Raw genomic sequence first — 27,588 nt, 5'->3', positions numbered from 1 at the left:
AGAGCTGTTTTGTTGCCCAGGTTTTTTGAGTTTTTCACATCGCCGCTCTTTATTGTCAATCAGGCAGGCCTGTTGCGCTTCTTAATGTGTTTACAGGTCCACTCCACTGCCACTGCTGAAATCTGTCTGACTGGAGCAGTGAAAGCTAGGGAGAGAAGGCATTTGATAAGACTCAGCTAGAGGCATCGCAGTGACTCAAAACAAGAGCGTGCTGCATGTTTTGGCATGGAGTTCCAAGGACGGTCCAGTGGCTGCCAGTCTATTAACGGAGGGGTCCACCTCCCCTGGTAGCCATGTCAGTCCGTCCTGCTTTTGGGACATCTTGTTTTATTTCATTATTTAGTTGTAGCATGCTGCGGATCAAATTATTGTTACAGTATTTTCACTGATGTTTATGTGATATTTTGTGAGCTCCAAATGCTATTGGCACATTTGGAGCTCCAATAGTTCCAAATGTCAATAGCATTTGGAACCTTTACTGCCGTGAAGGTTCTGCAGTGACTTCTATTCACAGCTGCTCACCTCCAGCCCAGATCCCATCAGCAGCGTTGTGAACCGCCTGGTAGTAACATTAGGTTAAGGTGAAGCACAGAGCGAACAGTGAACAGGCGGTACAGGGCTTTGAGGTGCGTCGTGGTGACAGTGGCGGTACCGTTTCTCTATATCAGAAGATTCTGATTCTGACCCACTGCGGTGGGACTGACTTAGGCTGCCTGTAGTGAAACAGGCATTTAGTCCAGCGCTGGGGCAGCCTGATAAAATTAAAGTCAGAAGTTTTCTCTGCAGCCAAACCATGTCTGTGTTTGGGGGTGAGGAGGGTTTTCCCGCTATCGCGAGGATAATTACAAAAAATAAATAGAAACAGTTTTTCTGACTGCAACACTAGACCTATGTTTTTATACAGAGCCCCCTAGGGTACATGAGGAAAAATGTTTCTTCTGCGTTACCTTGCAAAACATTTACGTTACCTTGCAATAAGTAAGTTTTGCGTTCACTCGCAATATGCTTACTGCAATATTTGCTTGTGTATTTTGTATACAGTCATAAATGTCAATTTCAAATTTATACCCATTTAAAGAGAATCAGTGTTTATTCTGAACTCTTTGATGCAAAAAACAGATTGAAAATCGATTTATTCACTGCATATTTTTGTCTGTTTGTGTAAGGTTGCGATGGAACTGCACATGAAAACAGCCCTTTAAACCATTCAGGCTACCAACATAAAAGAGACACAATAAAAACTGTCAGATAATTTTGTTACCCTGTGATAATAACTCAGAAATAGTCCAAATACTTTGGCTGTATTTTTATTTATTTCTTTCTTACAGAAAGTTTCTGTTTATATCATAGGTTTGTGGTGCATTTCTATCCTAAAGAAAAATATATAAAACGTCAGATATTTCACAACGAGATATTAACATACATGAAAAAACCTTACGAAAACCTTATGTTATCGCAGAAAGTACAATGGCCCCGTAAGAAAGTCTTACAGTATTTAATTATGACGCATGAACTAATCAATACATTATTGCGAGAGAACGCAAAATCTTTTGCGAGGTAATGCAAAATAAAAAAATAGACCCCATATCCCCTAGAGGGCTCCATATTTTTATTCACAAACCAAGTGAATTGGTGTAGATTAATCTGACAATTCATCAACAAAAAGTCTGGAAAATGATATTTAAAAAGGGGTATTTACTCTAATTACAGGGAAATACGGCAAAAACCTAAGTTAGACGGTAATGAAATGTTAGCTTCGTTAGCGTCTAGCTGATTTAGCTAAAGAAGCAACAGAGGGCCTATTGTTGAACCTAAAGAGGTCCGTCCGCCTTTAACATGGCATATTTGGAAACGATTCTTCGAGAGTTGCGAGACTTCCGTCAAGAAAACTCTGATACTCTAAAAGAAATTAAAGAGAAAATTAAAGTTGCCAACAGCCGGTGTTGCGTCGATTTGTGTTTCCCCATCAGATACGGTTCATCCTGCATCTCCTCGCTGCTCCACACCACCCAAAATACGCGCGTGCTTGTTCAGCCCTCTTATCTAGAGAACTACAGATGTCGGACACCATAAAAGCTCAAACAACATGGTTCGGATAGGTTGTCAGACTTTTTTCACCTTTTTGCAACTGCGCACTCATCAGACACACACCCATATGTGTGTATATACACACACACACACATATATATATATATATATATATATATCAGTGACGTGCTGTCAGGGGAGGAAAGTGAGGCAGAGCCTCACTTGTCAAAATGGAAAAATATGATAAAATAATTTATATTGCTATTTTCACCCTGTGGTTTGTACTGTAAAGTATTTATTTTTTATTTAGCTTAAGCAATTTTGATTATTTTTTCTTCAAAATCACAGAATTTTTGCATTTTCCCATTCAAATGCTTGGAAGCGCAGCTGTTGAGGCAGCAGTGAGCTGAGCCTCACCTGGGATTGATCAAATCTCTCTCTAACCTCACTGGCTGCCATTCTATGGGAGCATGCTCCTCCTGTCTGTTTGTTGCCAATAAAATGGTTAAAAACATTTAATGTATGAACTGGTTTTCCATAATTTAGCTTATGTATATAATGTACAATGTTTTTGTCACCAACTGTGTGTGTAACGTGTTTCCTGTGCTGAGAAGAGATCAGAAATGGCAGAGAACAGATTCGAGGTGAGGCAAGCAGTTCTCCTGCCTCATGGTAGGGGGCGCTCATGATCCCAGACATTGTGACTCCACAACTGCAGAGTACAGTAACAACTAGCTAGCCATACAGTAAAGTGCAGCGATTTATTTAGAGTTTTCTCCTCGTACCACAGCAATCACTTAATAATAACAAAATAAACATTAAGCCTAAAAGCATGACTGTGACGTGTTCAGCAGCAGACAGCAGAAAACAAGAACGACTGTGGCTGTTACTATGCTGCTAAGAAAAATAATAAAGTTAGGTTTTCAAAAAATAGAGAGACAGAGAGAGAAAACGGTAAATGTGTCAATTTGTAACCCAGTTTTTCCCCCGAGAGGTCTGTAGACTGTGTGAGATTATCAACCATTCAGCATAGTATGAATAGTATAGAATAGTATTCTGCTTAGCTGCAGAATACTGCTTGCCTCCATTTCACTAACATTAACATGAATTAAGGAAAAAAATTACCAACATATTCATATATTTAACTTGTACCTGTATCTTTTCCCACTTAACAGATGAGTCGGTCACTCATCTGCAGCTCTAACCCACGTCCCTCCTGACCCGTCCTCTCCTAAGTGAAATTAAAGCTGCAGTCTGTAACTTTTATAAAAAACTTTTTTTTTTACATATTTGTTAAAACTGTCATTATGTTTTAACATGAGTATAGCATGAGAGATAATCTGTTAAAAACTTATTTCCTCTGCCTTCTCCCAGTGCTATCTAGAAACAACCAATCAGAGACAAGAGAGTTTTAGTTCTGTCAATCACAATCTCATGTGGCTGCTCATCCTCCATCCCCTTCTACTGTGCTATACTGTAGCTAGTGTCGATTGTTGTGAATGCTCAGTCTAGTTAGCATAGCTACCAATGACAGCAGATAAACATTTTTCCTGTAATGATAAGTTGTTTTTCCACCATTAGCACATTTAGCAGTGAGTGAATGAGTTGATTGACAGCGCTAAGACTGTCCTACTGGTGCTGATTGGTTGTTTTGGTTGGAATGTTGCATTACTTTAGCCAGTAATAGTAGTTCAGGGAGCAGGTGTTTTCACAGATTATCTGTCTCATAACAAACTGTGATGACATGGTGACAGCTTTAACAAATATGGAGAAAACATATTTTATTAAAGTTATATACTGCAGCTTGAATAAAATGCAAATACATAGCATTTTTTGAGAAGTCTGGATTGCTTCATGTATATTTTGCACGTTGTCTATGACTGTTGCTGGTGGGGAGAGACATTTCAGTAATCTAAAACTAATAGAATAAATTTAAGCAACCTATTTGTAAACTGTATGTGGACTGTTGCATGTAAAATTCATGAGCAGTAAATATTGTGCTAGTTATCAGTATTGGACCAAAGAAAGCAAGGCAGTTGCAAGACTTTAAAATTGTGACGCTTTTGATGGGTCAGATAGACTCAAAAATTGTAACAGCAGCTGCGTGGGGGGCCCAATTTAATTTTTTGTCATGGGGCCCAAGATTCCTGGCAGCTCCCCTGCATACAAGCGCGCACATATTTTGCCGCCAGCGAGGAGACACAGCGGGAACCGTTCTTGTGTGAAATGCTGGCAAATTAATTTGTTCCCATGTCATAGAGGGGGAATGGATTATTTCAGGCAGCTAAAATATATGGTTCCCCCCTCATAACTTTGGCAAATAAAGAGCAAATGTTACCACAATCACAGGATTTGTTGTTGATGATGAGAGGAATAAGCAGAGTTGCAGAGTTTGTGAAAAAATAACTAGAAATTTCCTTTATCCAGTAATCTGTCATATTTTACATTAGAAGGGGATTTTCTCATCTTTTCAGGAAGTCTAATCTTCATGCCCTGCTATTAGCCAGATTCCCTCCTCTTATATTAGCTATGAAAAATTATAAATTCACAAAATGTGTTGGAAAACTGTTTAGTGACTTACTCTTTTTGTCAAGCGGGAGTGACAAAAGTAGGAAAAAAAACGATTCTCTTGACCATTAAAAAACAACACAAAGAAGACCTCCACACAAGACCTCGTGTATTTATTTATTTTAGAATTTTGTTAGCAGCCGACTAAACTGAATGTTACAACCTTGACATGATGATTATATGAGTTGTTTTACCGAGAAATGGATCAGAAGTGCCATGAACATGAACGGATCCTCTCTGGCTGCAGTGGGAACAGATTTTCACAGGGGAACAGGATTTTGCACAAGACCGTGTCTGATGGGAAAACGCTGATCGACATAACACCAGATTGATAACGCATAGAAGAAGAGGAGCGTTTGTAACACATTGAGGATGCTACAATTGAGCTCCTGGAGCTACAGAAACAGTTTGAAACACAGCTTGTGGATCAGGAGGGACGTTCAAGGAGGGAGAATGTTTGGATTCATGGATTCAAGGAGGGTGCAGAGGACGGAGCCGGATCGATGACGGAATTTATAGAGAACATTTTGAGAAAGAAACTCGGTCAGAAGCCGTCTTTGACCTTCCAGATTTAGAACTCATCGGGCTCTAGATCTGCGTCCCTACTCGGATTCACCATCGAGATCTATAGTGACAAAATTTATGAGCTTCAGAGTGAAAGAAGAGATTATAAAGAAGGCATGGCAGAAAAAGGGATTTATGTACGAGGGGAAGAAAGTTTTTCTGGATCATGACTATGCCCCAGAGGTGCTGTAAAAACGAAAGGAATACATGGAAGCGAAAAGAGTTCTGTGGGGGAAGAACATATGGTTCCAGATGCCATTCCCGGAGAGACTGCGTGTTTCTATGAGGGAGATACGCGGATCTACAACACGGCTCAGGAGGCAACCAAAGACATGGCGGAGTGAGGGCTGCAGGTGGTGGAAGCCTCCCAAGCCTCCATGGGGCCCTAAGCGAAATTTGGTTTTGGGGCCTCTAGTTCTGTTAACAATGTGGACTGGCTGCATTCAACAGCCCGATCATTAGGTCATTCACACACCTGCTATAAACGTATTGCATCTCAGGCAGTGCTGTTTACATTATATACATGTATAAAATATAGGGATGCTCCGATCAGGATTTTGCCTCCGATTCCGATACGATCACTGATCTTAGCCGATCACCTGATTTGACTGTTTATTTTTCGCGTTAGTTATAAATGATACTATGTGATCTGGCAAAATTAAAAAATGATCTGGTAATAAATTCACCTAATTAACATAAACATGCAACATACTTGCAGGCACAATACAGAAGCTACTCAGTCAAAAGAACAACTGGAAAACCTGCAACCAGTTAAACAACATTTAACAGTAAGGTTCTCTGTACCCTAAATTATACACGAGTCAAATAAATCACACACTGCCTATATCAAATAATGTAAAAGAGAGAAACATTCATTCAAAGTCCAATGCAGGTTGCATCAAAATAAACAATCATGGTTTACTGAATCAAAACTTCCTGAGAGCATGGCTAGCTGATTAATGCTGGCTCTGATTGGTTGTTTCTGACTGAGCGAAGTAATTCTGCAGAACAGAGGAGGAAGGAGAGGAGATCGATTATTATTTATTTATTTATTTATTCATAAATTATCTCTCATGTTTGGACATAGCGAAAGTTTTAATATGTGAAATCCTTGTTGTTGTTGTTATTGTTGTTTACGTTACATGCTGCAATTTCAGCAGACGTTCCGGGTGGAGCAGAAACTGCGCTCCGTATGTGAAATATTACTAGCAGTAGAGCGTAGTGGCGGTTCAACAGCAAGAGCAGATCCAGCGTCTTTCACCGTCAGCTCAAAGACTTGAATTATTTTTCGGGTTATTTGTTTAGCTTTCTGATCATCATGCTAATCCGGGTGAGTGTTTGTAGTTGTGCGCTGCTTTACCTGCTATCTGGCCGCACCCGATGTAATGTTTTTCCTTGCGTTGAGCCTCGATGTAGCCAAACTCCGTCAAGTGCTTGTTTTTTAAATGTCGTATTAGATTCGTTGTGTTGATGCATTTTGACGTGCTTAACCCCCGAGGTAATTTTCCTCCACAACGTGCAAACTTCCCCATTCACTCTCAGAGCGTTAAAGTTCCACACGACAAGATTTGTTTCTGCGCAGTTGCGCAGTGTGAAGGAAAGATGAGATAAGCTGCACACGCAGGCTGCGAAGTGAGATAAACGTGATTGTTTTGGTGATCGGCAACAAGAGACAGTACACTACACATACACTTTTTCATGGAAATCGGCCGATTATGATCGGTGGCCGATCTATTGGCACACCTCTAATAATATAGGATACATTTATTTGCCAACTGATTTATCGACCAGTTGATTTCTGGGCGCCGATTTCTTTAATTTTGGGGATCGTGATTGGCCGATACTTACACGCGAAGCCCATCTTATCCCCTGATCTTATCTTCATCAGCAAAGGTTTAAAAATCAATCAGGTCAGTTTTGCACGTTTGCAGTTAACAATATTCACCCCACTGTTGCCAACTAAGTGACTTTCTAGCTATTTTTAGCGACATTTCAGACAAAAAATATTCATATCAACCAAAATCAAAATCAGCAGGTCAGGCTCTTTAAAGATCCAGGGATCGGCCAGAAAACTGCAATCGGTGCAGCCCTACACACATTTTCATGAGATTCTTTGATTAAATAAATTTCTCTTAAGCATAACTCCAATAGCTAAAAATGTAATTTATACCTGGTGAGTCTTTCTCCCCTGAGAATGTGGACCAGTACTGGTACTGGACTGATTCTGAGCCTTCAAATTATTTTAACAGAAGTGTCACATAACACAGAAGTTGATGTCAAAATAATGTTTGTTTTAGCCACAAAATGATTATGCTCAACAGCAAACAACAAATCCACAACTACAGCGCAGAGCAGCTCATCGATGTAGCAGCTATGTAGCCTGACGTAAAAACATTTTGCTAGACAATGTCAAACATTGAGAAGTTTTAATTATTCTTATCAAACCCTATCAAACACGGTTTGAAGCCAAAAATACCTCAGAAATATCCAGAGCCACCATGAGAATCAACTCATTTAAAGTTTAAACTCAGTTTCACACAAACACAATGACCCTAGAATAAATGTTTAGCTGTTGAACTGGACCGTTCAAGGTAATTTTCTATTAGCAGCTTTAAAAATCTTTGACTTGACATTACATTACTAAGACACATTAAAACAAACCTTTATCTTGGCTTTTTTTTCCCATTCTTCCTCTTTTCTCCCTCCGTGAAGGATAAGTCCTTTTTTGAGACATAGTTTTGCTAACTTAACTTCTGACCGGAGCTTTGGATGTTTGGATGCTCTGCACGGCAGCTCATGTTACTGACAAAGCGTGAGGTACCTTCCACGGCCACCAGGGACCCCAAGAGCAATTTCTTTTTTTCTTTTTATCCATAAAATAATGATTCCTAAATACATTATAAAAAATATATATTATTGGAAAACAAATCACCTCATGGTGAAATTGTGTGTTTTTGATATTATAATGACATAGAAATTATTACAAAAAAAAAAAAAAATCAGATCCACTCAGGGGGCCTGTTGGTGGTCCTGGGGCCCTAAGCTTAGTTGTGCTTAGTTTGCTTATGCCTTGGGCCGGCCCTGGGTGGGGGTGACCAGACCAGCGGAGAACAGCTTGGAGAAGATCTGAACCCTAACTTGGAAGACCATCGGAAAGGACGGACACCCAGAGATACAGTTAAAGGATACAAACAACGACTGCAATGTTTTGAGAGAAGTCAAGATAAGATTTAAGGACCACTGTCTTTTAAAAGAGGTATTTAAGATCTTTTAGTTTTTTTGAATGGGTCTATTCAAGTTTGAGAGGAGAAACAGGGGGTTTAGTGAATGATAATTCCGGTCAAGTTAACAGAATTTTTTCCTGAGGGAATTTTTTCACTGGGGTCGGGGCATTCTCCCCTTTGTTGTGAACATTAGAGCTGTGGAGTAATTATGAGCAACGCTAACTGCAACAGAAAGGGCCCAGTCCCTCTGGCAGGGAGAGGAAATCTTTTTGGGCAGGTATCATCATGGCTCAAAAAGGGTCAAAATGCAGACCCTACTCTTGGAAGTTCTTTTGCTAGTCACGAGTTCATCAGTGAACGCTCTAAAATTGTTCAGTTGTGTGTTCATTATTTGTTTATCTGTAGTCTAAAGGTCCTTCAAGGTATAAAGGTGGAAAATAAGGAGTTACATAGAGTTACAACACAGAAAAAGGTATTAAAGTTGGCCTCTTTTAATGTGAATGAGATGCTTAACTCAGTTAACAGATCTAAAGTATTAGGAAAATTGAGAAGGGAGGGGGTGAGAGTGGCACTGCTGCAGGCAGAGGTCACGCTAGACTTTTTTGTTCTTCGTCATTTTGACCAACAGCATTAAAAAAATCGGTCATGTACTATTTTATTTTACAAATTATAATCATCTTAACATAGGCTATTTAGTAGCATTTTTATGCAGTTTAGTTAATATTCAGCTAAATCCAATCGAACATAAACACATCTAACTTTTTCTCGGTAGTGACACAAACCACTGACTGTGGCCCCAATAGCATAATAAATTAAATTAAACGACTTAAATTACAAGCACTTCACCTGCTGCGGTCTGAACGCTCAGCCTCACAAATTCCTCCTGGTCGCATCTGCATAGAAATCTGCGCTAGTTCATCAGTCAGTTGGATCTGTCTGATCCAAATCAATTGAACTTTCTTTTACACTGTGCCAGGTCCGGACATGCGCTTTTACGATGATTTTTTTGCGTGGCTTTGCTTCTCTGAAACGGACAGATGTCATGTCTGCCGCTCTCGTCCTGAGCGCGGTAGGGTATCGTCTTCCAGCTCCATTTGTTAAAACCGCAGGATGAGTTAACTTTAATTCTTCGGAGCAGCGGAGCCGCGTCCGCATTAGTTGTGCATGTTACGCTCTAATTAACTAATGCATCTTTATTTATTTCCTCAAGATAAACTGCCGGCTCCTCTGTTTAGACTATGAATGGATTAATACAACATTGCATTTTCTTTAGTTTTCTCTAGTCTGTACTGGAGACTGGAATTAAATGCTCCATTTCAACCAAAGGTTTTGAATGCTCTTCTGAACCAGACGCTCCAAAGCGTCCGGTCCATAACTCTTCAACATGCTGCCAGCTCCCAGTCAGCAAGACGCATTTAGTTCAGTGTCCATATTCAGAAAGGATTTTTTTATGCACCAGTCAAGGGTGTGAATTATAACTTGTCAAATTGTTGTTAAACCGTTGTTTAAAAAAGTAACCAATCAAATATGGAAATGGATCTGCCGTCCCTCTGGAAAAGATTACATATGTATTAAAGGGCAAACAGGATTTGTTTGAGTTCATCTGAATCCCTTCATTAAGTATGTCAAGGATTTGAACATCTCGGATGAAGGTACAAGTGACTGAAGAACATGTTAACTGCAGTTCCCAAAGGCAATTCTATTAGAGGACATACACTGTTGAATTTAATATCTGAATAAAAAGATGATATGTGGAATATGTGATGGGCTGCAATAGAATCAGGATTGTGAGAGGCATTTTGTTGATTTCTGTTTGTGTTTTTTTGGCCTGAACAGTACTACTCCTTCTGCTGTCATACTTTGCAGAATGTTCAAGCTGTTTGTCTAAACTGCTAAAATTCCAATAAAGATATTTTGGGGAAAAAAAAGAAGATTAATTTACCATATTTTCTGGACTATAGAGTGCACCTCACTATAAGCCGCACCCACAAAGTTTTTTTTAAAAAAGGTCCATAACAAACGTACATATAGGATATTTATTAAGGACGCAGCAGAGGGCTGCATCCTTAATAAATCTCCTATTAAGGACTCAGCCCTCTGTCTCCAACAAACCATGGACTCGTTCACACCTAGCTTACGTGCAACAGCTATCGATCTGTACTGCCAGATCGATATCCCTCAACTTAAAAGCTGCATCATATGAACTTCTTCGTGTGGTTTCCATGATAAGGGGGAATGAGTTTGAAGAAATTTCTCCGCCGTGCCTGCTGCTAGCATGTGCTTGTTTTAAATGAAAATTAGCACTTTCTTCTTTGATTTCCAATTTTGACTTCCAATGATTCACGTTCTGCTAAAGAGCCCTCTAGTGGTTGAAGAAAAATCCACATAAAAGCTGCACCAGACTGCACCAGGAAAAAAATAGTGGCTTATAGTCCAAAACAAATGGTAATTGAGTTGGAATCGGGGATTTTAAGATGTTTATTTCAGCAAATGAATCGAAGGTGGGGAAGAAAATAATTTCTAAATTGTACACAGGATTGGAAAATCTTAAGAAAAGCAATGCAACATGCATAAAAGTGAGATGGAAAAAAGAGGCTAACTGTGGACTGTCACAGGAGAGCTGGGAGGAGATATGTGGGTAGCAATGGAAAACATCTTGTTCCCTTTCATGGAGAGAGTTTGTATGGGAGAATATTGTAAGATATTTCTTTACACCAGCACAAAGAAAATACCAAGATACAAGATGTTGGAGGCAATGTGGAAAAGACAGAGCGGGTCACTTCCATGTGTTTTGGGATTGTGCCTACATGGTACCCTATTGGCAGGATTTAAAGAATTGCATGAATCAGGTGCAGAGGGTGAGTATTTGACGTTCTGTACATGGAAAGAGTACATCTACATCTGTACATGTAGATGGAAAGATTAACAAGAGCAGCTGATAAATATATGTATAGGCTTATGTTGGTAGTAAGCAAAAAAGCCATTACTAAGAAATGGCTGAAGGCAGAAGCTCCTAAAAGGGAAGACGTAATCCACAATATTTATATTATGGAAAGGCTGACTTTTTCCATCCAATTAGAATCTGGAAAATTTAAGAATTATTTGGAAAATTGGTGGGGTTTTATTTCACCCTGGAGATCAGACTTTGTTGAATAATACTGTTGGTTTGGGGTAACCTTATAGTGCTACAGACTGTAAATAGTTTGCTTAAAGTTCATTTTCAGTGAGAAGAGATTTAAAATTGGGATGAAGAACAGATAAGAAAACTGGATTTTGAATTTTTCTTTTTCTTTTTAATTAGTAAGTGTATGGGTAGATTGGGTAATATACAGAGTAGCAAAGTTGTTTTGTCCAATGCAGGTATAGAATGTATGTGCAGCTTCTCTTGGATGGTATGTATAGAACATTTAGAAAAAAGTTTAAGTTTGGATGAACACTTGTATGGAAAATAATTTTCAATACAATTTGCAAATTACAAAATACAAAAAAAACATGGAGGCAGAGGCACTGAGAATATGTTCAGTCATTATTAGACCAAGGGCAGCCAGACTAATTTAAATCTAAATTGTTATATTTAGCTAAATATATTGTTGAGTGGGACAAGCAGGCTTCCTGACAAACAGATAAAGAAAAATAGGCTCAATACTCCTCCTCTCCTTCTCTGCACGTGCCTGTGGCCAATCACGTGTGAGGATATGGCATCATACTATTATGAAAACAGAGAGGTGGACAGACATGGCAGACAGGTGAGTCCATCCTCCCAGTCAATAGACAGAGGGGATGCCCTCCAGCATCTGGCTGAAGATTAAAGATATTATGCAACAATATATCATTTATTCTTGTCAATTAAAAGTTTGATTTAAATATTATACAAAAGTAAGAATGTCTGCTTTTATTAGGTACACCTTGCTAGTACCTTCAGAACTGCCTTAATCTTCATGGCATAGATTCATCAAGGTACTGGAAACATTCCTTAGAGTCTGGTCCATATTGACATGATAGCATCACGCAGATGCTGCAGATTTGTCGGCTGCACATCCATGATGTGAATTTCCCATTCCCTATTGGATTGAGATCTGGTGACTGTGGAGGCCATTCGAGTACAGTAAACTTATTGTCATGTTCAAGAAACCAGCCTGAGATGATTCGTGCTCCATGACATGGCTTGTTATCCTTCTGGAAGTAGCCATCAGAGGATGGGTACACTGTGGTCATAAAGGGATGGTTAAGGTCAGCAACAATCGTCAGGTAGACTGTGGCGTTGACACGATGCTCAATTGGTACTTATGGGCCCAAAGTGTTCCAGGAAAATATCGCCCACACCACTGCACCACCACCACCCCCTGAACCTTTGATACAAGGCAGAATGGATCCATGCTTTCATGTTGTTAACGCCAAATTTTGACCCGACCATCCGAATGTCACAGCAGAAATAGACTCATCAGACCAGGCAACTTTTTTACAATCTTCTATTGTCCACTTTTGGTGAGCCCTAACCCTTTCCCCATTTATTATGATCGCCTTGAATGTCTGCTTTACACCTCCTTAAGTCGATAGATACAGTGAAGCCTTTTCTGGACACGGCATTTCTCCATGTTGTGTTGCAAAAAATAAACCCTCTCTGCTGCTGTGTCATGTTTTTCTGTGTAGATCACAGCATTGATTTTGGAGAGATGGACCTGGCAGTGAATGCTGTTGCTGGAGCGCTGAAGGCTTTCTTTGCTGACCTGCCTGACCCTCTGATCCCCTACAGCCTGCACCCAGAGCTGGTGGAAGCTGCAAGTAAGAACCACCAATAATCCATTAACAACTGACATTTCTGACAGTAGTAGGCTGTCAGAAATGTCTGCCTACTACATTTCTGACTTCTATCTTAAGGTTTAGAAGATAGAAATCTGAAGGTGAAGATTTTTATTGGATGTTTAAAGTTCAACAAACACTCAGAAATCCAGAGTATGAAGAAAAAATCACACTACTTACTTGTTTGTAAAGTTGTGAAATGCAGTAGCTCTTGGACTAAACCAAACTCTATTCCTGTTAATGTCAGGCAAAGTGAAAAGCTTGCTCTGCATCAATTTTCCAACATATGTAATCTAAGATGGATAATTCAAATATAAGTATTATACTTGTCATGTTTTAATGTATGGAGGAGGATTAGGGTCACTGAAAAAAACAAACAAAATAAACATTTCTGAGCTAAATCTCAGAATTTTTTCTTCCAAAATCTGAGATTAAAGTGAATATATCATGCTTTTAAATCCTTCCTTTTCGCATGTAAATGATTCACTTATGGTCTATAAAAGTGGATCCATACCAACTACTTACAATATGGACCATAGTTTAAGTATGGCGTCAATGCATGTCAGATACCTTTTAAAATATTGAAGTTACCACAGTATGAATGACAACAAAGTCTAAACATAATTAAGGAGTTAGCTAACGAAGCGTCAAAAACGTCACTGAATGCACTTGCATGTGTTCCCCAAGGCAAAAATTGCAAAAACAAAACGCAATAATTAATTTCAAAACATGCAGTACAGTTATATCCTCGAGAAAGCAGCTAAAAGCTAGCACACACTGCTAACAGAAGCAGAAGGCTCAATGCTACTTGTAGAGACAGGAGCTTCAAAAATGATCATGTGGATGCTGGTCTTTGTTTCTGTCTGTTTAATAAGTAAAGCAAAGAAACAAAATGTAGCAGCTGAACAGTGATCAGAGAGGAGATTGAGGAAATAAAAAAAAGCAAAACCTGCTGAGACAACTACTGCACATTTCAATTTCCGGTTTCAAATAACACTCTTTCTGTTAGTGTATGTCACATCATTATCTAATATACTCATAAAACTAATTTATTTTTATCAGCTGCGTTTCCACTGACCAGAAAATTGCACAAATTGGAATTACAAAATAAATTTGCCTGATGGGGAAAAAACCTTTTTGAAAAATTTGCTAAAAGCTTTTTGTGCTGGGATGCAAAAAAAACCAAACAACAACTTTGTTTTGCAGGTGACCAACAACAGAAATAGTTAAAAAATGTATTTCTAAATATAATTAGCTGATATTTCCAAGTCAGTCTTGTAATCTGTATTAACTAATTATTCATTTATTTCCTATAAAATCTGTTGCTGGTTTTAAGTCAAAATATTTTACAACAGCTAGGACCTCATGATCAACAGAAAATGTATGTCTAAAGTAAGCTTTGTTGTCATTTTAGTGTCATTTGGAGCTAATTGCTTTGCTGTGTTCATCGTTTCCATAGAGAGAGGGAACTGACGCCTCAATCTAACAGTATTTTGAGAAATCCCTCCTGATATTGGAAGAGGTTGCTGAATCAGTGGTCAGTAAGTGCTCAACAAACAGACTTTCTTGACTTATGTGGGTACATTCCCAAGAAAAATAAAATTTAACCAGACATTTTGAAGAGGCTGTGATGCTGCGGGAGGATGTAAGAAACACTAGAACTGAACATTTTCACTTGTTTACTTGCAACTTTGGCAAAACTGAACTTGGACTGAACTTGGACTACAATTTTTTTTTTTTTTCCAAGATGGCGGCGCACGCAGTTGCAGCGGTTCATTGCTCTCTCGGTCGGTGTACATACATATACAGTCGGGACGATCTCCTGACGATCGGTGCCCGCTACGAACTAGATGTTACAGCTGATTTTCAATGCTTGTTCAATATTCCGGGGGACATAGCGAGGAGCCCCGGCGCACCGTGGATTACCATCGCAGCAGGGAGGAAGCGACGGCGGCGTAGAGAGAGAAGGCAGAAGCGGGGCTGCAGGGCCGGCGTGCTAGCTAGGCTACGGAGGCAACCACACAAACCACCGCTCCCCAGCCTGTTTCTCTCGAACGCCAGATCCCTTGCAAACAAGATGGATGAACTGAGACTACAGGCTGCATCTCACAGCGCAGTGAAGGACAGCTGTATTCTTCTGATCACGGAGACCTGGCTGCATCCAGACGTAGCGGACTCTGCCATCGAGCTAGCAGGCTACACAGTACAGCGCCGTGACAGAACGAAAGACTCCGGTAAGAGCAGAGGAGGAGGGCTCTGTGTGTACCTGAACAACACCTGGTTACTAACACAGCGACTGTCATCAGCCATTGCTCCCCAGACCTGGAGTATGTGACTGTTAGATGCAGACCAATATACCTCCCCAGAGAGTTCACCGTAGTCATGGTAACCGCTGTTTACGTACCACCGGATGCTAATGCTAAAACAGCTTTTGGACTTTTGCATGGCAGCATTAGCCATCTGCAGAGCATCTATCCAGATGCTGTGCATATCATAGCGGGGGACTTCAACCATGCAGACTTGAAGACAGCGCTCCCCAAATTCCACCAGCATGTAAAGTGTGCTACAAGAGAGGCTAACACTCTGGACAAAGTCTACTCCAACATCAAGCTAGGCTACAGGGCTAGACCACTTCCTCACCTGGGTCAGTCGGATCACCTGTCCCTACATTTAATTCCTGCTTATGCCCCCCTCAGGAAAACTGCTCCAACCATCACCAAAACCATCAAATCCTGGCCCCAGGATGCGACACAGCAGCTGCAGGACTGTTTTGACAGACAAACTGGGATGTTTTTGAACATCAGGACCTGGAGGTTTTTACGGACAGTGTACTGTGCTATATCAAGAACTGTATTGACACTGTAGCTGTGGATAAACGCATCCGGGTCTTCCCAAACCAGAAGCCCTGGATGACTCAGGAGGTCCAGTGACTGCTAAAGACCAGGAATACCGCCTTCAGGTCTGGGGACAGGACCGTCTACAGTACAGCCCGAGCTAACTTAAAGAGCAGCATCAGAATGGCTAAGTCTGACTACAGGAGGAGGATAGAGGGCTACCTTGACAGCAACAACAGCAGGCAGGTGTGGCAGGGAATCCAGCATCTCACCAACTACAGGACCAACCTCGCAGCTGTGGAAGGCGACGCCACGCTGGCAGAGGAGCTGAACCTCTTCTTTGCCTGCTTTGAGGTGAAGCCAACAGAGGCAGCCACACTACACCAAGCAACCCACAACACCACACCCCTCGTTGTAGAGGAGCACGAGGTGAGGCGCACACTGCGGGCTGTCAACCCAAGGAAGGCTGCTGGACCTGATGGCGTCCCTGGACGTGTCCTGAAAGACTGCGCCGATCAGCTGGCTGGAGTCTTCACCAGGATCTTCAACCAGTCCCTAGCCCTGTCTACAGTCCCATCCTGCCTGAAATCTTCCACCATAGTCCCCATACCCAAGAAACCTCACATCTCCTGCCTCAACGACTACCGGCCAGTGGCACTAACCCCTGTGGTGACGAAGTGTTTTGAAAAACTGGTCCGGGGTCTCATCACAGCACTTCTCCCTCCTGGCTTTGACCACCACCAGTTCGCCTACAGAGCCAACAGATCCACAGAGGACGCTGTGATCACGGCCCTCCGTGCTGCTCTGTCACATCTGGAGCAGCAGGGGAGCTATGTGCGGATGCTCTTTGTAGACTACAGCTCTGCTTTTAATACCATCCTCCCTCACAGACTGGTGGACAAATTGGGGGACCTGGGCCTCCCTCACTCCACCTGCATGTGGATTCTGAGCTTACTGACCAACTGACAGCAGAGAGTTAGGGTGAGAAAACATACATCCACTGCCCTCAGTCTTAGTACTGGCTCTCCACAGGACTGTGTGCTGAGCCCCCTGCTCTATTGTCTGTACACATACGACTGCACCTCTGCCCACCACAGCAACACCATCATCAAGTTTGCTGATGACACCACAGTGGTGGGGCTCATCTCAGGAGGCGACGAGTCCGCCTACAGGGGTGAGGTGGAGCGGCTGTTGCAGTGGTGCAGGGAGAACAATCTGCTCCTCAACAGCTCAAAGACAAAAGAACTCATAATAGATTACAGGAGGAATAAAACGGACATTACACCACTAACCATTGGGGGAAAATGTGTGGAGAGGGTAGCTGATTTCCGTTTCCTGGGGGTCCACATTGAGCAGGGCCTCACATGGAACATGAACACCTTCGAGCTGATAAAAAAGGCCCAGCAAAGACTGTACTTCCTGAGGGTTCTCAGGAGGAACAACATCAAGGAGAAGCTGCTAGTGTCCTTCTACAAGTGCTCCATAGAGAGCATACTGACCTACTGTATCTGCGTATGGTATAACAGCAGCACTACGGCTCAAAGGAAAGCTCTCCAAAGGGTTGTGAATACAGCCCAAAAAATCATTGGCTGCCCTCTCCCCTCACTGGAGGACTTGCACAGCGACCGCTGTCTAAGAAAAGCACAACACATCACAAAGGACACTTCTCACCCCGGACATTCTCTGTTCACACTGCTGCCTTCAGGCAGAAGATACAGAGCAACCAGAACAAGAACCAATCGTCTCAGAGACAGTTTCTACCCGATAGCAATAACAAAACTAAATGCAATCAAAAACAACCATTAATCATCATAAATGATGTATAAATGTGGCTGTTCTTATTTATTTATTTATTTTTGCCAGTTGTTTGTTGATTCTTGCGTTGTGTGTGAATTGTGAGACAGTTATCTTTTGTTTTTGGGCATGTGCACCGACTGATGGCACCCTTTGAATTTCGTTGTCCTTGTGACAATGACAATAAAGATTTATCTTATCTTATCTTATCTTAAAATTGCTGCAAGGAAAAAAGTGTTGGATTAACAAAACTGAATAGCCATGACCTTGTTTAGCAGATCCACAGCAAATGCGGTGGTGTCATAGACAAGAAAAATATTAAAGTGAAAAATTAACATACTGAAAAATATAACCCAAAATGAGTACAAAGATATCTACACAGAACTGGGAGAAAATTATATAAAAAAAATTTTCACTCCTAGACAAAGTACACAAAAAATGTGTAATAAAGGATTCATGATTAGTTGTAACAATAGACTTAATCTGTGTCCGGTCCGGTAACGGCTGTTTAGGGTCCAGTCTTCCTCCAGTGTCTGTTGTGGTTTTCAATACCAGTGTTCTAGCTCTGTTAGCATTTAAAAGAGCTCCCAGCACTGCTTCTCTGATGTTTTCTCCAGCGTCTGTAGTTCTGTGTCCGGTCCGGTAACAGTTGGTTAGGGTCCGGTTTTGGTCTGGACATAAACTGGGCAGCAGTAGTGTCGCTGGTACTACTGCCGCAGAACTCCTTTAGCTTTCCAAAGACCTTCCAGTGCTGTCTGTTTCTCAAGGCATGTTTCACTATCAAGGTGTTCTGTCATAGGCGCTTTGTGGATAAAAACTGACCACATGGCATTTGTTTTTAGCTTGTGAAGGCAACACTCACCTCTTAAAGACTTCTGGAGGAAAATGTTGGGAACACAAATGTAGAAATTGTGTTCGGTGTGGGAAGCGATCCAGATTTTCCTGACTTTTTTTATTAGAGCCAACAGTGTTGTAGTGTGGCATTTAGGCCAACATTTTCAACTAATCCTGGATCCCGTTAAGAACTGAAAAAGTGGATTTTGCATGCATGATATGTCCCCTTTAAAGTTAGAAAAATAGTCATAAAAAATAAATATTTTAAAATATATACATTAAAATATGCTTTAAAATATGTCGCATTAAATTTTTCTGGGACAATTATTTTTTTTGTTAGATCCAGTCATCAAAATGTTAATTAAATAAAGACCATAAGTATTTCACTCTTTAATGAATAAAAAATTTTGTATTCATATCGTCACACACACAAACAAGCTGTTTGTAAAATGTCAGTTTCCCTGTGTGTGTGTGTGTGTGTGTGCATGTGTGTGTGTTAGAACTCATGGACTACATTGAGCGGCTAGAGGTGTTGCGAGAGATTGTGAAGAAGTTTCCTTCCATCAACTACCAGATCTTCAAATACATAATCACACATCTGAACAGGTAAGAAAAGTTTCACACAGTGAGAAACACACAAGAAATCAAGAGCTCTTAAGAAGCTAGCTCAAGTTAAAGACCATTAATTAGACTAAGTTTGATTTTTATGCATCTACATTTCATAGAGATCCTCGGTATGGAACTTTAGCACCAGGCGTGAATCTAAACAAGTCTGTGTCTTGTATCTTAATCACATCATGTGTGATTACATCAGCATAAACATCCTGTGAACCTGTCCCAGAGGTGTCCTGGTTGTAGCTGAACATCAATGCTTGATTTTTAGCAGAAAACCAGTAAGCTGCTGAAGGTTCAACTTTGGTCTTTTCCTTCTGCTTTGCTGCCCCCTGGTGTCGATCTTGGGGAAGTTTTCAGCTGCTTCCATTTTCTCAAATATTTTATGCATCCTTTACACTTTCTTTGTGTGTGTATATATATATATATATATATATATAAAATAAATATATATATAAAATTAAAAAAAATCATGATTTATGTCAGTAATTCCATTCAAAAAGTAAAACTTGTGTTTATTACACACAGGCTGATATATTTTGAGTGCTTATTTATTTTAATGTTGATGATTAGAACTAGCAACTGATGAAAACCCCAAATTCAGTATCTCAGAAAATTTGAATATTTTGAGAAGGTTCTATATTGAAGATATCAGTGCCACACTCTAATCAGCTAATTAACTTGAAATACCTGCAAAGGTTTTTAAACTGTCTCTCAGTTTAGTTCTGTAGACTACACAGTCATGGGGATGACTGCTGACTTGACAGGTAATGTTGATGCCTTGCAGCAAAAAGGTCTTGGGTTCTTTCTGCATGTGTGGGTTCTCTCCAGGTACTCCATCTTCTTCCCACAGTCCAAAAGCATGACTGTTAGGTTGATTGGCCTCTAAATTCTCCTTAGGTGTGAGTGTGTGTGCATGGTTGTTTGTTCTGTCTGTCTCTGTGTTGCTCTGCAATGGACTGAGATTTTATGACTTGCCCTCATGTGTAAGGTGTCAATGGTTGTCTTTCAAACAACTAACTGTGCCACTGTGCAGCCCAAGAAAAAGCAAATACAAATAATTCAGTTCCTGTATTTTGAATAGAAAAATAAACATTTTATTTCCCAATGAATAACAACAGCATCCATTTAGTAAAACCTTGATCATTTCCACCAAAGTGAAGCTAAAAATCATTTTAATATTATGTAAAAAGCTCATGCTCTTTCTGCTGCATCAATCAATACAGTGTAGGGCTGATCTGGGGAACAGCAATTGAACAGCAAAACATAATAGATTTTTTACTGAATTTGAACCAGGTTGTTCTAAAACTTTTCAAGTCTGTTAATTAATCGATTTTGATTTCTAAATTAGTAGATTATTTCAACAATCAATTAATACGATTAATCGTTTCAGCCTGAGTGTGAGCTAGTTATCTTCATATTGTAAATGTTACCAAATAAGTCCTTATTGCAGGACATCGATATTAATGATGAATGTTTTGGTAATAAGCAGACATGTTTACCTTAGCAACACAAACCTGCTGTTTTATTGCCACTAAGAAGCAGTTGGTATCAATTGTCTCTCTGATCAAAAAGTTGCATGTAAATAAAGGTCAGTGCCTTTTCTGTTTTAAATACAGTCAGACTGTATCATTTCCATGCATTATCTGTTTGATAAACATTATATAATAATCAGTGATCCCAATGAGAACTTACAAAACTTACAAACTCTCTCACATGTACTCGCATGCAATGGAAGTTAACTTAAAATCTCAGTTTCTGATTGGACCCCAGGAAGGAAAAAGAGGGTTTTCACGGACAAAAAATAGCTGCGAGCGACTCAGTGAGTGAGGCAATGAATATTTTAAATAACATTGTTAATGCTCCTACAGTAGTGTTAGCATTATCTGCCATTATTTATCTTGTATTATATTATATACAAGATATACAGCGATGTATATCTTGTATATACATGATATAATCCATTCCCTAACATTCTTGTATAATCTGTATATTCTGTATAATCTGTGCATACAGCTCCCATATTTATATTTATACACAATATCTATATCTCTTTGCTATAACCCCTTATAGTCCATATATACATAGTCTTGTACATCTGTAAATAAATATTTATATCTCGTAGAGCACTTCTGGATAGATGCAAACTACATCTCGTTGCTTGTACTTGTGACAGTGCAATGACAATAAAGTTGAATTCTATTCTATTCTATTATCAGAAGTGTTACATAGAAGCCGACAGCCAGCATCAGAACCCCCATCTGTCACTGCAGTAAAGTTAGCCGCCTCTTTGGAAATGACAGTAAAGCTAGCCTGCTCTCGAGTTTGACGTGAGCGACAGCACAAGTTGCAGCGTCCTCCTTTCAAAATAAAAGCACACCTCCGGTTTATGTCTGATTCACACTTTAAGATTTTTTCCAGCGGCTGTAGAAGTTTAAAGCTTTGTGTTAATTCATTTGCAAAAAGAAATTATGTATCTGAAAATAAATTAAAATATATTGTGTGGAAAAGAAATTCTGTAAGCCACACATGTGGCTCAATCAAAATTGGTGACGTTTGACAGGCAAAAAATCTTTCTGACTCCATAAACAATGAGCTACCAGTGACTTATCTCACTTCAGGGTGACACAGGGACGCCTCTAGAATCTCCTAGATCCCGGATATGTATCTTATTATTTAATTACTATAGACATGAACATTATACTGCTTGACTTCTGCTGTTAGGTTTAGTGTAGCTTTCTTCTTATTGGATCATTTTTACTGAGTTTTGAATTCTTCTTGGACCGTTTCCTGTGTCCCACTGCCACACAAACATTTGGTGCTAGCAGCAATTATTTGTGTATAAAATCTGATGGCTCGTACATGTTTATTCTAAAGATTGTGTTGTGTGGATTTGTTCCCTGGTCAGGGTAAGCCAGCATAGCAAGACCACCCTGATGACAGCCGACAACCTGTCCATCTGTTTCTGGCCCACCCTCATGCGTCCTGACTTTGAGAACAGGGACACGCTATCCACCACGAAGCTCAACCAGGCCGTCATCGAGACGTTCATCGTGCAGTGCGACTATTTCTTCCATGGGGGTGACGTGGCCGAGACCTCCAGCAATGAGGGAACACCCCCGCCACATTGCCACAACATGGTGGAGGCTCTTCTACCCCTGCAGCTGCCCCCCCCTCTGCAGCCCCAGCAGATACAACACACGCTGACCCCTGACCCCCTCATTTAACACACCAATAAGTATTCTGGGGCATCGGGAGTTCAGTATGTGCTTCCAGCTGTAAACATAGGGAGATGCTGGAGGTCCTTCTTCTGCTTCACATCAGTGGCTGATCCTTTTTTTTAAATATTCTTTCAGCTTTGGGTTCAGAGAGTGCTTGGTGGGATGTTGGACCAGTCTGGATCTGGGAGATGGGCTCATTTTGGAAGCTCAGTCTGGGATTATGGAATTGCACATCACATTATGGATTGCATAATTTAGATCAAACTGAATACAGTGAGGAATGAGCTGATCTAGGCACATAATGCTAGTTCTTTAAAGGAATCAAACCTAGTTCAAGAATTTTTCAACATATTTGGGGCAAAGACTCCATTTCTACCTTCATGGAAAAGCACACCAAGTTGTTTTTTGTCCTGTTACAGGCCCAGCCTCCTGATGCCATCTGGGCACCACTAAAGGGAAGGTAAACATTACAACTGATATTCTCATTTGAAAACCTGATGAGAGTATAATGATAATGACATACACACACCAAGGGGATTCTAGTCTTCCTGCAGATTCTGGCACAGGAAAACAGTTTCTGACTTCGAGTCAGTTTGGGACATGTTTGAGTCTCAACCTGTGAAACTAAAACAGCATTCTGAACTTTAAGCCCTGCACCTTTAATGTTTTCAGGAGGTAATAGGTTTTCAATACTAAACAATTCCTTTTCCACTACACAAGCCTAAAGGAGCCCTTAAAGGACAGCCCATGCACGACTAGTGTCAATGGTCCATATTGCAATTCATGTTGTTTGCTTGCTTTATCCTGTCATATTTTTTTATATTTTGGTAACATCTGATTTCTATCCATGTTGTATGTGTGTGGGTGTGTGTTTGCTGTTGTGTAACAATGCTGAAGTGTTGGATGATTTATCTGTAGAAACTTACATGTGGTTGGCGTTCGGGTTCTGAAGACTGGTGTCACTCTGTCCAGGAGAACCAGGCTTAACTTCTCATGCTCAACTCTTCAGTTTCTTAAAGAGACAGCTCCCCGTGTCTTCTTGGTGTTGTCACCCTATTTCCTTAATTTCTTTATTTCTCTTTGTCTGAAATTTGCATGTTTTTACCACTTTATGAAAAAAAGTCAACTATACAAAATGAAGTGAAAAACTTGAACACTAAGAGCCCTTGATAGGATCCCCACCACTTTATTTGACTTTTTAAGGGCAATATTTCAACAGAAAAAAATCTCATTTGCATTAGCTTTTTTGTTGTTCCTGGAGGAAATCACATCTTTAATATCATATTTTTTTTGTCAAATAGTTTCCCTAAATAGAGGAAAGAAGTATATAAGTCTATATATAAATATATAAATCACAAGTTTCTTAAGTAACAAACTACCACAGGGTACTGGATCCTAATCTGTCACAAGCTATGATCATATATGTTTATTATGGTGAATGTTTTTTGTTTATTTGTGATGTGAATGTGGGTATGTGCACATTTGGGGTGAGTAAGGTAGGTGGGGTTAGGATAGGTGATCATACTGGGTCAGTACAACTCAGAAAAAGAAAGGAAGAAAGTCTCAATCTTCATCTGTGATACTTAAACAACAAATCTCCTTTCCTAGTTTCCAGGTCTCTCAATTCATCCTGTGAGTAAAATATTTCAGAAATCTACATCCTTGCCTGCCTTTTGCTACAGGATGATAAACATTTATTATAGCTTATTTTCTCAATCTTCTGTCCATCTGGATAACACTTGTTTTTGCTGCTTGCTATAGATATTATATTACTCTTTATTTTACAATTCAAAAAATTCTAAAATTGTATTATAAATCTTACTTTTTTTATTATTATTTCTTTAATATTTTCTGTAAAGAGTGCAATTTTGTGGTACTTTACCCTAACTCTACTCTACATTTCAAAGGGAAGCTTCTAATAAAAAACAACCACTAATGCTTATGTCTGCAAGGATTTCCAACACTGATATTGCCATAGTTCTGTTTTTATGTTGCTCATCTGAGGTACAAAATGTCTTTGCAAGAAAGCAGTTTAACATTTATTGTTATTGGCCTATATTCATTATATAAAAAATTAAGCATTTTTTTTTGTTCCCCAACAAAACATCATATTCTCCCAAACAAAGTAGTTTCAGAGGTCTGGCTGTCACTCCAGATGGCTATTGCTGATAGGTGTTCATTTTTTATCTCATCCAGTGATTGAGGGGGACTATAAAGCATGTATTAAATCTGTGAAATATCTTTCTGTCCTTAGATACTTTTTGATTAGGAAAAATTCATTTATAGCCAATGTTTTTTATTTTTACCATTTTAAAATGTACAACTCATGTCCTTTAACTAGTTGATTTTGTTTTCCTACAGGATCATGATTCACGAGTCTCAATTTGGATAATTGGTAGCCTGGTAAAAACCAGCCCCTTGTTCTGGGCCTTGCTTCATCCAGAGGGTCTAGACTCTCGACTATCGAGAAACTATTGCTACTTTGTTGAAGTTGTAAATTTTACCCAATCGCTAACGTTTGGCCATGACGTGTGTGTAGCTTAATGAAATTTGCATACGCTGTAAACAACACTAAGGGGAGTAGGGCCACGATATCTTTGCCAGCAATAAAATCTATTAAACATTCCTCTTGTTCCGACTTTATTTGCTCAATATTTGGACGCGTGGCCAACACAAACTGCATGGTTTCGTTCACTCCCTCCACTGCCATTGCCAAACTACAACCCCAAGTTACTAACCTGAACACACCATTCATTACTCTGAATTATAAAGAAGTGCCACATTAAATTGGCCCAGATTTTCGTAATGTTGGGTGATGGGCAATTTGGCGATACTTGCATGAGAAACTGATGTTATCCACCGATCTTATCTACTACTTTCACAAAAGTCTGAAAATCTGCCACTGTGCTTCTGCTGAGAAAGAGGACTGGCTGACCCGCCCACCAGGGCATATCTGCATGGTTATTGTGGTTAACAATAATAACCTCACTGTTGTTAACTTTGTGACTGTTATGGCTTTTCAGACAAAAAGCAGGTGTCGACCAAAATTGGAAGATCGTTGATTGGCCAGAAATCTACAATCAGTGCACCTTTATGAAAGGCATAACTGTATTAAACTCAGAGGCTTTTTAAAGTAAAATATAGTAAAAGTATTTCTGAACAACCACAGTTTTAAAAGCTGTAGCAGCTTCTGCTTTTAAAACCAGCTGATGTTTTCCTAAAGTAAATTAAAAACATATGGCATATGTAAGTATATTTTATTGCATTTTTTAAAAATATTTTTAAAAAATATATTTTTCATCTGTCAAACTACATTTTTTTTGTTGTTGCAATTAGTGCTTTGTCATTTTCCCTCCTGTATCAAATTGATTACCCCAGAAGTGGTAAAAGATTCAGGCAGATGTGTTCACAACTGAAATTTCTCCATGCCTTGTACTTTAAGGCTGTTCTTTTCAAATATGCACCTTTGATAGTCCTAGTGTGCTATTCAGTAGAACTATCTAAATCAGTGGTGCCCAAAGTGGGCCGGAGGGCCGGCATCCTGCATGTTTTAGTTCTCTCCTTGGTGGTAGTAACAACCTTTTCAGCAGGCCAATGTTCTTCTTAGGCCTCTAATGAGCCATCATTGGATCCAGGTGCGTTAAACCAGGGAGAGAACTAAAACATGTGGGATGCCGGCCCTCCAAGACCTTCTTTGGGCAAAACTGATATAAATGAAGATCCTGAAATGTGCTGAATATTAATTCAGACAAGGAATTTTTGATGCCTTCAGACAAGAAGTGCCAAAAATTTGTATTTACAAGTTAAAATATAAGAGGAGACAAACTGTGAAGATTGAAGAAAGTGTGAAATATCTCAAATATTTGGGTTTTAATTTGGGATCAGATCTCTCATTAAAGGGAAAGAAGCTAGGCCAGAACCTGGTTCATTTATAGGACACTTTGGATTGTGTGTCTGAGGGGCTGAAGAAAAGTTCAAAATCCGTTTAGCTAAAATGTGCTGGTATTCATCAACATGTAATAAATATGGCATATTGCTGGACTAGAGGGGATTTTTGGAGTAAACAGAATCACTTCTATTTACTTAAGGTTTTTTTTCTGGGGCTGGGTGTCATCAACTGTTAGGTATTAAAATGCTACGTAATGATATGTTTATCTGTAGTTTTCAACAAATCAGTTCCTTTGATTTACCGTTTTGTTACAATCCCCCTTTCAGTCATACCAGTGTACAAACTATTACTACAGTCAATAAAATGATTTTCAGAAATAAAGAACATCTTCAACAGTGTTTTCCCCAGCTGTGTTGTCTCTAAATTGTTTTTCACTAAACCAACTACAAAGTATGATGTACAACTGTGATGTTCAGATTGACGGTCAGACTTTATTGCCAGACCTGCTATCAAAGAGAAGATCTGATCACTGCTGACTGGAAGCTTGGATGATCAGAAACCCCTGATGGAATTTTGTGTTGCGTTTTCTGATCTGTCCCAATATTTCACTAAAAGATATTCACTTGGGATTGCATAGAAATAAAATATTTTTGTCACTCTTCACATAAAATAATGTTTTTCAAGCCTGTATAGCTTGTAATTTTGGAATATAATGGCATTCATATAATTCAGTGTCTCAGATCATGAGAATATCTGAGATATAAACAAGAACATGTTTATTTCAGACATGGTCTCTGAATACAATGTTAAATCATTGTATTCAGAGGCTTATAGCAAAGTGGGGGAAAACTACTTTTCTCCCCACTTTGTACTTGGATACAGACCTTGTACTTTTATATAAGTACAAAAAAGTCTAAAGAAACTAATGTCTGAATTATATGTTCAACTTTATTTACTGTTTAAGCACCTCAGAATCCTGAGACAGGAAGGCTTTAGTGCTTTTAGACTAGAACATGTCTAATTATTGTATTTACAGAAAGTTACAGCAAAGAGGGGAAAAACTGCTTTATCTCAGCAAAATCACAAAATGCAGAGTATTAAAAAACAGATGTCTGGATTATATGTTCAGCCTTATTAACCATGTATGCAACTCAAAATGCTGAAGAAAGGTTTTAGACTTGTGACCTGTGTTATTTCCATGGAAACACTTCTGTATTCAG

General features: G+C 39.6%; 1 protein-coding gene across 1 annotated transcript in view; it reads left to right on the top strand.

The window, feature by feature from the left end:
• Nucleotides 1-26,766, top strand: part of arhgap5 (Rho GTPase activating protein 5) — an 86,525-nt gene extending 59,759 nt beyond the window's left edge. Inside the window, exons 5-7 of the mRNA XM_032546814.1 lie at nucleotides 13,035-13,166; nucleotides 19,147-19,252; nucleotides 22,167-26,766. Of these exons, the coding sequence (XP_032402705.1) occupies nucleotides 13,035-13,166; nucleotides 19,147-19,252; nucleotides 22,167-22,485 (557 nt within the window). The 3' untranslated portion in view covers nucleotides 22,486-26,766. The remainder of the gene's footprint in view (nucleotides 1-13,034; nucleotides 13,167-19,146; nucleotides 19,253-22,166) is intronic.
• Nucleotides 26,767-27,588: the final 822 nt, after the last annotated feature.

Source organism: Xiphophorus hellerii, chromosome 19 (assembly GCF_003331165.1).
Source record: "Xiphophorus hellerii strain 12219 chromosome 19, Xiphophorus_hellerii-4.1, whole genome shotgun sequence".
Taxonomy (NCBI): domain Eukaryota; kingdom Metazoa; phylum Chordata; class Actinopteri; order Cyprinodontiformes; family Poeciliidae; genus Xiphophorus; species Xiphophorus hellerii.
Note: the sequence above shows the minus strand (reverse complement) of the source record. Positions and strands in the feature narration are given on the sequence as shown.